A 12,803-nucleotide genomic window follows, 5' to 3' on the forward strand; every position below is an offset into this window, starting at 1 on the left:
TCACTCTATGTTGGCACACTTACCCCATCACATTATTCCTCACACCCACTTAAATAGCAGCAGCAGCCATCCTTCACCTTCTGTGCAATTCCTCTACTGCCCATTTATTCACCCACCACTGCCACTCACGCCAATCCTGATGCAATGTGATGTATCTGTCTGATAGTCACCCTCTGATGCACCTCCTTCATGGTTAGCCTTACCCCAAGCAATGCATCCATTGGGTGAACATGTCACCTTCAGTCACTCACATGTCTGTTCATTCTCCCCTTGTAGGGGAAGAGAGCGTAAAACTCAGGGAGAGGAACAGAACTGGAGGTGGCCCACCACATGTGGTGGAGATGACAGATGTGGAGGAGGAGACCATGGAAATAAGCCGGACCGTCGCATGCTTATCCATCGGAGATGGAGAGACTGGCAACCCGCAGATGGCTGGTGACAGAATGTTAACATCTTTCACACACATGATGAATTGATTTTATCAATGATGTAACCGTGCCAGATCTCAGTGTGGTCATTGGAAAGATTGTCACTTTTGCGATGAAACATTAAGATCGCTTTCTGTTGTTTTCCAGGGCCTTCACGAGGAATCAGCAGAAATGGAAGAAAGTGATTCCACAGAGGAGCTCGTTCCATTTGAGGGTGCACCGTCACAGGACATACAGCCATGCACCAGCACAGATACCCGCACTTCGATCGGTCCTGATGGACAGTTAGTTGGGTTGTCACCTGGGGATTCCACCACTCACAAGTGAGCACGAACAGACACCGGTGGCAGGGGCAGCTGTGGAGAGTCCGTGTCGGAGGGCACACTCCTCTCCAAGCTCTGCTTAGCTGGACTTAGATGCTGAACCCCAGGAGCCATCATTGAGGTGAATGATTGAGGTGCAGCAGCAACTTTGCGAGGTAGGTAGTGGAAAACGTGCCACGCACACTCTCCACAATAGCGGAGAGGATGGAGGAGTCCAACTCCATCGCTAGTGGATTGGTAGCGCAGGTTAGTGTGAGAATGTCTGCGATGGAGAGAATAGTATTCTCCATTGAGTTTCAGTCACGGTTCTCAAATGCGTCCATGCAGGCCATGATAACGGCTGTGCGGGCTCTGAATGCCAACATGTCTGCTGTTTTCAACAGGCAGGCAGATACTTTAGCCTTGGCCGTACAATGTGGTACATCTACTCATCAACCTGCTGTCCAGCAGAGTGGTGGAAGTGATAATTGCGCTGGCCCGGGAGAGGGATGATGGCGAAAGGGGACATGGAAGTGGGAACTCCACTCAAAACGCTCCCATACCTCACCCGTTGCCCCCTCCTGAACCGGTACCCACAGTGTTGCCTCTTCTCCTGAGGGCCCGAGTCTGCCCCTGCACAGGGTGCAGGTGGAGCAGTCTTTGGCGTGGCCCTCACTGGCTCCACAACCCAGAGGTCATAGGCCGAGAGTATCTCAGCAGTTAGGGGAGGGATCTGAGCAATCTGCCACCACCTCTGCTTTTTTTTTATTCGTTCACAGGATGTGGGCGTCGCTGGCGAGGCCAGCATTTATTGCCCATCCCTAATTGCCCTCGAGAAGGTGGTGGTGAGCCGCCTTCTTGAACTGCTGCAGTCCATGTGGTGACGGTTCTCCCACAGTGCTGTTAGGAAGGGAGTTCCAGGATTTTGACCCAGCGACAATGAAGGAACGGTGATATATTTCCAAGTCGGGATGGTGTGTGACTTGGAGGGGAACGTGCAGGTGGTGTTGTTCCTATGTGCCTGCTGCTCTTGTCCTTCTAGGTGGTAGAGGTCGCGGGTTTGGGAGGTGCTGTCGAAGAAGCCTTGGTGAGTTGCTGCAGTGCATCCTGTGGATGGTACACACTGCAGCCACAGTGCGCCGGTGGTGGAGGGAGTGAATGTTTAGGGTGGTGGATGGGGTGCCAATCAAACGGGCTGCTTTATCTTGGATTGTGTCGAGCTTCTGGAGTGTTGTTGGAGCTGCACTCATCCAAGCAAGTGGAGAGTATTCCATCACACTCCTGACTTGTGCCTTGTAGATGGTGGAAAGGCTTTGGGGAGTCAGGAGGTGAGTCTCTCGCCGCAGAATACCCAGCCTCTGACCTGCTCTGGTAGCCACAGTATTTATATGGCTGGTCCAGTTAAGTTTCTGGTCAATGGTGACCCCCCAGGATGTTGATGGTGGGGGATTCGACGATGGTAATGCCGTTGAATGTCAAGGGGAGGTGGTTAGACTCTCTCTTGTTGGAGATGGTCATTGCCTGGCACTTGTCTGGCGCGAATGTTACTTGCCACTTATGAGCCCAAGCCTGGATGTTGTCCAGGTCTTGCTGCATGCGGGCTCGGACTGCTTCATTATTTGAGGGGTTGCGAATGGAACTGAACACTGTGCAGTCATCAGCGAGCATCCCCATTTCTGACCTTATGATGGAGGGAAGGTCATTGATGAAGCAGCTGCAGATGGTTGGGCCTAGGACACTGCCCTGAGGAACTCCTGCAGCAATGTCCTGGGGCTGAGATGATTGGCCTCCAACAACCACTACCATCTTCCTTTGTGCTAGGTATGACTCCAGCCACTGGAGAGTTTTCCCCCGATTCCGATTGACTTCAATTTTACAAGGGCTCCTTGGTGCCACACTCGGTCAAATGCTGCCTTGATGTCAAGGGAAGTCACTCTCACCTCACCTCTGGAATTCAGCTCTTTTGTCCATGTTTGGACCGAGGCTGTAATGAGGTCTGGAGCCGAGTGGTCCTGGCGGAACCCAAACTGAGCATCGGTGAGCAGGTTATTGGTGAGTAAGTGCCGCTTGATAGCACTGTCGACGACACCTTCCATCACTTTGCTGATGATTGAGAGTAGACTGATGGGGCGGTAATTGGCCGGATGAAGCCACAATGGATATACCATGTAGAAGCGCTAGAAAGAGAAAGGCTAAGCAATTGTAATTCACCTAGGGTATGCACAAGGGTGTTAATTTATATATTTTTTTGTTATGGCGCATTAAATTTAATCATTACCACCACCACTCCCGTATCTTGGCTGTTATTGAGTCCCTTTTGTGAATTCGCCCTTTCATTTGCTTCATGAATGCCAAGACATGATGCCACCCATTGGGTGTGTGTGCAATGGAGTGTACGTTTGGCTGAAGGACTGTTTTGTACAAAGTCGGGGTAAGGTTGGTGATGATAGTTGTTCTAGGTGGCCTGAGTATTTCAAAGTCACCAATTAGCCCAAGTCATTACGAGAACTCGTTAGTGATGAGGGAATCTCAGGCATCGTGGGCAGCAGTGCGCGGCTGCTCTGGCGATGGGTTCCCCATCTTCATTTTCCTCCTCCTGATCCTGTCGGTTTGAGGGGCTCCAAAACGTAGGTAAATTTGTCTGAACACAAAAAATCTCAATCTCAACAAAGAAACCTCAGTCTAAACACAAAACTCCCAGCCAAACGTTTGAGAGAATTGAGTGCCCAGCTGCAATATCTCACCTTTTATTGAGATGTGTCAATCACTGGTTTCAAGGGCCAAATGAGCTTCGGCTGCAACTCGCCTCCGTTTTAATGGTGTGTTGCAGGAGCCGGGGGATTAAGTAAATTCGATCCTATTGCAGAATCCACAAAAAGTTAAGTACCTAAAGTGTTTCAACTACCTGAATTGGGCCTTTAAATATCGGCCCGCCGGCTTTAAGTCGGGGACGGGACTTCTGGGTTTCTCTTGCACACGCGCATCCTAATGCATCTGGGTTAAAGCTGCCACCTTAACCTGCTCCCCCAACCCACCCGTTCTTCGGGGTTAAAATTACCCCCCAGGAGTGGGAACTCTGGCTGATTTCTCGCAAGCTGAACCCCCTCCCACACATTTTTCAAGAGATGAATAAAATTACTGACTGAATTTTGCTCGTTGAAAATAAGTATCAATTTTATGAAAGCAGCTATGTGTTTACTTACCAATCTCGAGAGGGAGACACAGAGAGAGGAAGCAATCTGTAAATTTATTTATGCAATTATGATACTTATTTCACAGTAGTTTTCCAGGTGCCAATCACAAAACAATTAATTCAGTGTTTTTCAAAGATCCATTATAAACTTACAAATTAGTTCCACCAGACCTGGAATGCTCGATCTCCCCGCCCCCCTCACCCCGGTCAATATGCTGGTCAGATACTTGCCCTTTGTTTCTTTCCCCACTGCTGACAGACCTCAGCACATCATCAGACAAACCCCACGTTTCATCTCTCCACCACCACCACCGCCAACCCCCCCAGGCTCTGCTGAACCCCAGGTTCCTGACACAGTCGTGATAAACCGCAGAACTACCCCACCCCCCCCCCCCCCCCAATGCTGCTATGTCTCACGATCCCCACCCTAGTGCTACCAAAGCTTCGGACTGTGCTCCCAGGGCTGCTAAACCCCGAGAGCCCCTCTCCTCAGCACTGCGAAACAGCAGGTACCTATCTCTAACCTGGAACATCGTGCATAATATTACATAGAATTACATAGAATATTACCGCACAGAAACAGGCCATTCAGTCCAACAGGTCTATGCTGGTGTTTATGCTCCACGCGAGCCTCCTCCCTCCCTACGTCATCTCACCCTATCAGCATATCCTTCTATTCCTTTCTCCCTCATGTACTTATCAAGCTTTCCCTTAATTGCATCTATGCTATTCGCCTCAACTACTCCATGTGATAGCGAGTGCCCCATTGTGTGTTTGCCCAGCTTTTAAAACGGTAAGGGATAAAGATTGAATATGTAGGTAAGGAACATTTGAAATAAGTTATTTTATTTTGTATGAATCTAAGAATAATCAAAGCAACTGGTGTATAGATTTCACAGAAAAGTGAACAGTTGTGGAATTCAATTCCAAAAAAATTTATTTAAAAATTCCAAAATACCAGCTACAAAAAAAAATTAGCCTTGTTCAGTCATCATCAGTCACTGACCTAATGGTGCATTGTGCATAACACGCATGTTGTGAAACAGCGCATTCGATACTCGCCCTGAGCAATGCCAAAGAGATCTGTTAGTAACTTCTATGTATAAAAAAATAGCCGTTTCCCTCCAGAGATAACTCATTACTGGGCAAAATAATAAGCTGCAAAATCACATTACTTTTAAAACTCCTGAGTGCAGATCGGAGATTTGAACCCTGGTCTTAGAGCTCTCCTACGCACCATTACAGAACTTTAAATTTTTATTTAAAAGTGCTTTTTAAATATTTTTGCTGGAGGAGGAAGGACAGCAGGAGGCCTTGGAGAGGGCTGGGGACTCTCTGAGCATGGAGCCGAAGGGAATTGATGGGTTGACCATTTTCCATCCCTCCCCCCATGCACCCCCCCACCACCCCTCTAGAGTCTATGGGGATAATCTTAACTCGCCCGTGCGACCGGGTGGAATGCTGGTTTTACACTCTGCCCGATGTCACTGCCCGTTGACTTCCTTTGAATCCAGGGTTGCACCCGATCCCATCGGTTTCCCGAGGGGCGGGTGAGATTAAAATTGCCCCCTATGCCTCGAGACAGTCTACAATACAAAAAAAAACTATTGCGCTCCCTCTTAAATTGAGCCCCGTACATTAGAGGGTGGAGGCTGAAGTTGGGAGTTGGATCGCTCGCTGGTCTTCAAGCTTGCTCTTGCAATACGTCCAGTTCTTCGACAGCTGCGATTTCGGGTGATTAGTGGAGGGAAGCTCTCATGACGCTCCCTAGATACAGTTACCTCGCACGTTATTATTAACGGGTTTTCCTTTTCCTTCTTGCTTGGCTGTGAAGACGGAAATCCCATTCCTGGCTGAGCACGGGCTGGTTCACCATGGTGATAGCCATTCAACATTGCGACAGTATCCAGGTGTATGGAATGGTCTCTTCCAATCATTGCAGGTACGTGCTTCACTTCGGAGCTTTTTACACCGGGAGCAGAGACCAAACTTGGGGGGTGGGGGTGCAGGGAAGAGATTGAGTGTGACTGGTGTCCATCCTGTCGTGCTTATTAACCTCTTGGATGGGAGAGGGGGGGTGCTGAGATTTCTTCTGTTTGGTTTTGTAGTGAAATTGTAAAACATGTGCTTTTCACCCATGTTTGAGATTTTGTTAAAACCGGGAAAATCTAACCCGTCACTCAGATGCGTGCCATTTCTCCCCATTCATTTTAACATCAAATCCTCAGCTTTCTCTCTCTCCTCATGTAGACCTCCACCACCTCCCCCCTCCTGCCCCACCCCTAGAAGGCTATGATGTTATTCCTACCAACATCATTTAAAAACAGATTATCTGGTATCACATTGCTGTTTGTGCGACCTTGCTGTGGGCAAATTGGCTGCAGTGTTTCCAACATTACAACAGTGACTACACTTCAAAAATACTTCATTGGCTGTAAAGCGCTTTGGGACGTCCTGAGGTTGTGAAAAGCACTATATAAATGAAAGTCCTTTTGCAAGGTGGCAACTTACCGCAGCCTTGTGACGTTACCAGCATAACTGCAGCGAAGCACCAGTATTTTTCATTTGAAGGGCCAATGCCAGCACTTCTCTTCATTCCTTTCCTTGTAAGAGTGCTGAAATTTGAGGGCAGTAAGTTGAGCGTTAATGTAATTGGTAATTTCTCTGGGTAGACTGCAACTCCTTAATCTGTAGCTACTGCACACGTCCCTCCTACACCATTAATGGGGAAGTGATTTGTGCATCGCCTGCGAATGAATTGCAGACATTTCAAGCTTCCTGCAACTGGCACGATTTGCTGACCAAGACCGCAATTTGTTATCAAAACATCCTGGAGGCAGCAAGAGTGCGGTTGTCTTGAGTGATAAACCGTTTGCCCCACGAACTGGCAAATGAGCGGAGGTCCTTGCGATGACCTAACCCAGTCTTTTCACATCAACATTACCTTTTAGTGATGCTTCCTCCCGGTGTGGTGCGCCAGGAATGGCAGGTCGTGTGTTTATCCCATCAAAGTCGGATGGACCAGGTTCCATCCCTGGTCTGCACTCGGATGCTGATCTCCGTTGAAGCAGCAGTGAAGGGGTCGCAGTGCCCTCCCTCTAGGCCAGGGAGGTGGGGGGCGGGGGTGGAAATCACCCAGTGATCCCATGCTGGCGTGACCCCTGTACCAAAGGGCACGAGCGTAGAGGTTGAGTGGGGAGTGGACTGGGTTTGGCTGTGATGCTGTTCGTGTTGTAGTAGGCAGCCAACACTCTCTCTTGGGGCCCATGCATGGCCACTTGAAAAAGGTACTGAGGCCCATGGAATGGTATCTCATCAAGGCTGGGGAGGAGTAAAAAATATATTTGCTCCTGTAACTATTGGCCCGAACACTTGGGGGGGGGGGGGTGGGGAACAACATTTAAAATGGGCCATTTTTGTGTTTACATTGAAAAACTAATTTTGTGGGTTTTTTTTGTTATGAATAGGAAAGCTAACCACAAGCGTATGCCCTATCATTATTATGAGCCGAAAGGTCCCGATGAGTGTATGACATTCGTCGGGAACGAAAATGCCAGGAAGGGGAATCACCATCGTTTCATCACCGAGAAGGACGTGTTTGCACAGTGGGCGAAACTCTACAACATCTCCTTCTCGAACCCCAGCTGGTGACGCGTTCCTGCTACTCGGGGCTCACACCCTGAACCTGTGCTGCCCTTATGTTTTCTGAACTTCCGCGTACGTAGCTTGGAAACTAAGCTGTTCCGACATCGATGCAACGCTACGTCTCACAGACATGTAGTGACGATGGGCGGGGGGGATGCTCGGGTCACGGACATTTGCAGCGTACCTTTGGACACCAGGGTCACAGGTGCAGGGTGAAGTTGTTGCAGCTCCGGCTGTGGTTGCCCTGCTGGACTCTGACAGCGCTGCTGCTGACTATAAAATGAACTGGAACAGACCAGATTAGTAGCACTGGTCTGTCCTTAACATTAACCCAAGGTTAGTTTAACAGGAAATTCTGAAAGGTAAAGTATGGGCTAGTAATCCTATTTCCATGAAGGTGAAACTGTCCATTAGTGACCAGTCTGTGGCCTAATTCGCAAAATGCATCGAGTTCCTATTTAGATCCGGTGACTGTTTCTGCAACTGGACTAGTGACAACACTGAACGCCTGGAACCACCTAACAATGATCGTGCAGGATTAGAAGTGTGTTTGACCTCTGAGAATACGCTTTATGCTTTTCCAACCTCCTGATCGTCACATCTGATAAACCTGCCCCTGAATAATTGGTCTCTCCTCTTCACTGGGTGTTGCAGGTTCCTTCAAGAAGAAACCTCTGTGAAAGAGGCATCGAGTTGTCTGATAACATTGTTCAAAGGATTGGGGCAACATTGTATCGTCGTCGTTGGTGTCGGTTTGTGGCTGAATTGGGAGCTGGGATTTTTGAGTTGCTGTATTCATTGGATGTCAGGACCTCCAAAACTGAGCCATATTTAAGAGATTAACAGGTTAAATGAGTGGGCAAGAAGGTGGCAGATGGAGAATGGGGAAATGTGAGGTTATTCGCTTCGGTAGGAAGAATAGAAAAACAGAATATTTTTTAAATGATGAGAAACTATTAAATGCTGGTGTTCAGAGAGACTTGGGTGTCCTCGTACAAGAAAGACAAAAAGTTAGCATGCAGGTACAGCAAGCAATTGGGAAGGCAAATGGTATGTTGCCCTTTATTGCAAGGAGGTTGGAGTACAAGAGTAAGGAAGTCTTGCTACAATTGTACAGGGCTTTGGTGAGACCTCACCTGGAGTAATGTGTACAGTTTTGGCCTCCTTATCTAAAGAAGGGCTTACTTGCCTTGGAGGCGGTGCAATGAAGGTTCACTAGATTGATTCCTGGGATGAGAGGGTTGTCCTATGAGAAATTGAGTAGAATGGGCCTATACTCTCTGGAGTTTAGAAGAATGAGAGGTGATCTAATTGAAACATGTAAGATTCTGAGGGGGCTTGACAGAGTAGATGCTGAGGGGCTGTTTCCCCTGGCTAGAGAGTCTAGAACTAGGGGGCATAGTCTCAGGATAAGGGGTCCACCATTTAAGACTGAGACGAGGAGGAATTTCTTCACTGAGGGTTGTGAATCTTTGGAATTCTCTACCCCAGAGGGCTGTGGATGCTCAGTCATTGAGTATATTCAAGGCTGAGACCGATGGATTTTTGGACTCTAGCGGAATCAAGGGATATGGGGATCGGGCAGGAAAGTGGAGTTGAGGTCGGAGATTAGCCATGATCTTATTGAATGACGGGGCAGGCTCGAGGGGCTGTATGGCCTACTCCTGCTCCTGTTTCTTATGTTCTTAGATACAAGACTGTTGTTTAAGGATAAACTAGACGGCACTGCTTCACCTGTTTTATACTCGGGCTGAGTTTTCACTAACGTTTATATGGGGGAGGATATACCCCGCATGTAAACAGGTTAGATTAGTGAGAAAGTCCATATCAACTGACCAGATGCACTCTGGGTAACACTGCCGCTTTGACATCACTACCCAAATCAATTCCGGATCATTCTATGATTGTAATGGGCAATTCCAGTTATGCAAGGCCGATGGGTTCAAAATGTTGTTGTCTGCTGTGACCGTGACCGTGACCGTGACCATTCCCTCTTGTAGTCTGATGAGCCGGTTGCTGAGAATGACCAATTGTAGACTCTGTAATGACAGTGAATCCGTTTTTTTTGGATTTGAGCCCGGCCCTGGGCTTCTCCGTTTCTCAGCTGGCATTGCCACCTTGTTCCGATTTTTCAAATGGGCAGACTGCAAATTTCTGAAATGCAAACCAGCCACCAAAAGTTCTTGACTATTTTAAAATAGAAATCCTATTTCCCCACTCCATGATGTCACGGTGGGGTCTTCAGTGAATTTTGCATCACTGGCAAAGATCACAACTCAACCATAATCCCATCTCCTCCAAGCCTTTTGTCCAGTTTTGGACTTGGGTGAGTTTGTTCCAGTTTTTGCACGCAGATGGAACAATTTTCTCTCTTGCATTGATGTAAATTTTTGCCTTCAATGCAACTTTTAAGTTTTTTTTCTCCCTCCGATCTTCCTGTTATATTGGTTTGGAATTATTTTTTTTGCCAATACTGTAACACTTTTTTAACATACAGTGGTGTCCATTGAGTATTCCTAGGTCGGGTGTAGTATGGGCTGGATGCATAGTAAAACTTCCTGTATTCTGCCCAAATAACGTGCCTTAATCCCCAATCCCTGAAGGGCATCCTCTACTGCACCAGTGTGACATCTTGCATGCCCGTCACCCTTTGTGTCTTTCTGACACTGCCAGTGACTGATCCACTGTGGGCAGTTTTGTGCTGTGGACTCGTATATTCACTGTGAATCGTGGGCCCGGGCCCGTGCCCACTGTGCACTTGTATCCACCATGATGCTCAAACTCAATTAACTTGGGATTCTCAAGACTGGCTGACACTAGCCTGGGCCAGGTTTGGATCTGCTCCCAGAGAGTTGAAAACCCATGGCAGCCCTCAGTTCCACATTTCCTGTTCTACCTGATCCTTTGTGCCCTGTTACAGCTCTAGATACAATATCATACTAACTCGTTTTGCCTGTACCAAAGCTACATCTTGTTCCTTTTGAGGATCTATTTTCTCCAGTGAAAGTATGTTGTACGTGATTACAGATTGGGAAGGTCCTGGATAGCAGATACAAAAACCTTGGAAAGATTGAAGAAACAATTGAATGCAGTGATGGGGCGCTGTAGGATGGGCAAGCTAAGAGAGCCCCTATAGCCAATTCCTCACCCATATATCTCTTGTGCAGATGCTAACAGGCAAATCATTTTTTAAAAACTTTTTCCAACACTGATTGTGTTCTGAGAAACACAGTGGCCCGTTTTAGGAAGCTGAACTAGAATTCCCTCCCACACACGGTCTGCTGTAACTCCCCGCAATTAACCCTTTCCAGCACAGGCTGCGGTGTGGGAAGTGCCCTTTCTAAAATGAAAAGTAAATCCAGCAAACAGAGTTTTATACTTTTCTGACAGAAGGATGGTCAATGTATGTACTCAGCAGAGAGAAGATGTGATCCAGCTTTGAGCGTAATCCAAGACACTGCACCAGTAGAAGGGTCACTAAGTATAAGCTTAGTGTCATGTTCTAGTGTGAGGTGGCTGGACGCTGCAAATGATTATGGGCCTGGAGTGAAGAATGCAATTCTGGTAAAACTCCATGATGGGGAAAGGTTGCATCTACTTAAAATATTTTTAGATATTGACTATTTTGCAATCTGTTTGTTTCCAAATTTTTTAAATAGGACACGGTAATCATGGGATATTGTGCAAAAAAAAATTGCATTTTAACACTCTTATGCAGGGAACATTGGTAAATATGTTTTTAATGGTGAAATGCCAAGTTTTTCAATATTTGGTAAGGAAATAAGATTTATATCACTTGAGCGGGAGGGGTGCGGGAGTTTCCCTGGGCAAGGGAGGGGGCCATTGGTCCAAACCAGAAGGACTTTTCTCCCAAGCTTTCAGCCCATGTAATTATAAGCTCTGTGAATTGCCCTCAATCAAGAAGCATGGTCCTCTGCTTATGGATGGTTAGTAGAAACCTGTTAATGCAAGTTTATCAAATGTCTTCTGAGTATTGGTGACTCTATCCATATTTCAAACTCATTACAATGAAAAGCCTCTTCAAAAGCATTCTGTGAACGTACTAATCGTGATTGAATCATCAATGGATGCCTTCAAAATAGCAGTTTGGAAAAAAAAAATGCACAGGATGGTGTGATACTGAGCAAGGAGGGCTCCGTCCCTGTTTCCAATCAGTGGTCAGTGCTGGGTTAGCTGATCTTGGCTGGGGAGGGTCAGTCAGAACGCTTCAGTGGGTCAGGACACCCCTGAACTGGAGAAGACTGAACAGAACGGTCCAAGGTTCCCACCCCTGAATGTTATCCGGGAACGCCTGCTGAAAGCAGTTTAAATAAAACATTTTTCAAGCACAAAACAGGAGGTGTTTTGTGCTTGAAAAATGTAACTAACGGATAAATTATGCAACGATGAGGACAGGGTCAGACTTGGGGCGTGGTCTTCTCCTTTGCTCCACCTCTCTTTCCCCCGCCTCCTTTCTCTGCCTTGTTTTGGGAGGGGGGGGGGGGGGGAGAGGGGGGTTCAGAGTGTGCTGACCTTTGCCGCTTAGGCTCAGGCGTGATGAGTGACCACTTGACATGAGGTACAGGAGGGGTAACCAGCCCCTACTGGGGGAGAGAGGACAACTCTTCACTTGCAAAGAAATCGTCAGTCCTCTTGCACAGTATTTTAAATTTGGCTTTCAAAGCTTAAGAGTAAATTTGCCAAAGTTTCCCTTTTAGATGAATACTGTGCATAATCTATATTTTTATACTGTATATTAACGATGTTTAAAATTCATGTCATGTTGATTGGCTGAAAGGCAGTGTCACATGTACTTAGAGAATCCATTTTAATGAGTCAATTCATTGTTTCTCCATTAATTCTTTCGAGTAACTTCTGGCCTAAGTGACAGACTAAAGGCATAATCAACGTTATTAAATGCAAATGTTTAAAATGTTTGTGTATAAAAAGTAAATAAATATCTTGAATGTTCTTGCCATGCTCTCCGTTAAGTGCTGTGCTGACGATGTCATGCTGCATCTCACCCGACAGCAGTAACATCCCATAATATGCTGAGCGACACCCCACATACAAAGAGCGGGGAGGCCACGTGATTTATCACTCACAGTAGATTCAGCATTTACCACTTTTAATTAGCCACCATCAGGCTGGCCTTTAATTTTAAAATGGGTACTTTCCTAAATTTAAACTAACCCGTGAAATATTATTTGTCCACCAGGAGTTAAATCAATTAGT

General features: G+C 46.9%; 1 protein-coding gene across 4 annotated transcripts in view; it reads left to right on the forward strand.

Moving 5' to 3' along the window:
• The window catches only part of st6galnac6 (ST6 (alpha-N-acetyl-neuraminyl-2,3-beta-galactosyl-1,3)-N-acetylgalactosaminide alpha-2,6-sialyltransferase 6), a 46,887-nt gene extending 34,348 nt beyond the window's left edge, over nucleotides 1–12,539 (forward strand). For all 4 annotated transcript variants that reach the window (XM_067969872.1, XM_067969873.1, XM_067969874.1 and 1 more), the window contains 2 exons: nucleotides 5,758–5,865; nucleotides 7,391–12,539. In XM_067969872.1, coding sequence (XP_067825973.1) covers nucleotides 5,758–5,865; nucleotides 7,391–7,574 — 292 coding nt within the window. In that variant the 3' untranslated portion in view covers nucleotides 7,575–12,539. The remainder of the gene's footprint in view (nucleotides 1–5,757; nucleotides 5,866–7,390) is intronic.
• Nucleotides 12,540–12,803: the final 264 nt, after the last annotated feature.

The sequence above is a fragment of the Heptranchias perlo genome, chromosome 31, assembly GCF_035084215.1.
Source record: "Heptranchias perlo isolate sHepPer1 chromosome 31, sHepPer1.hap1, whole genome shotgun sequence".
Lineage (NCBI taxonomy): Eukaryota > Metazoa > Chordata > Chondrichthyes > Hexanchiformes > Hexanchidae > Heptranchias > Heptranchias perlo.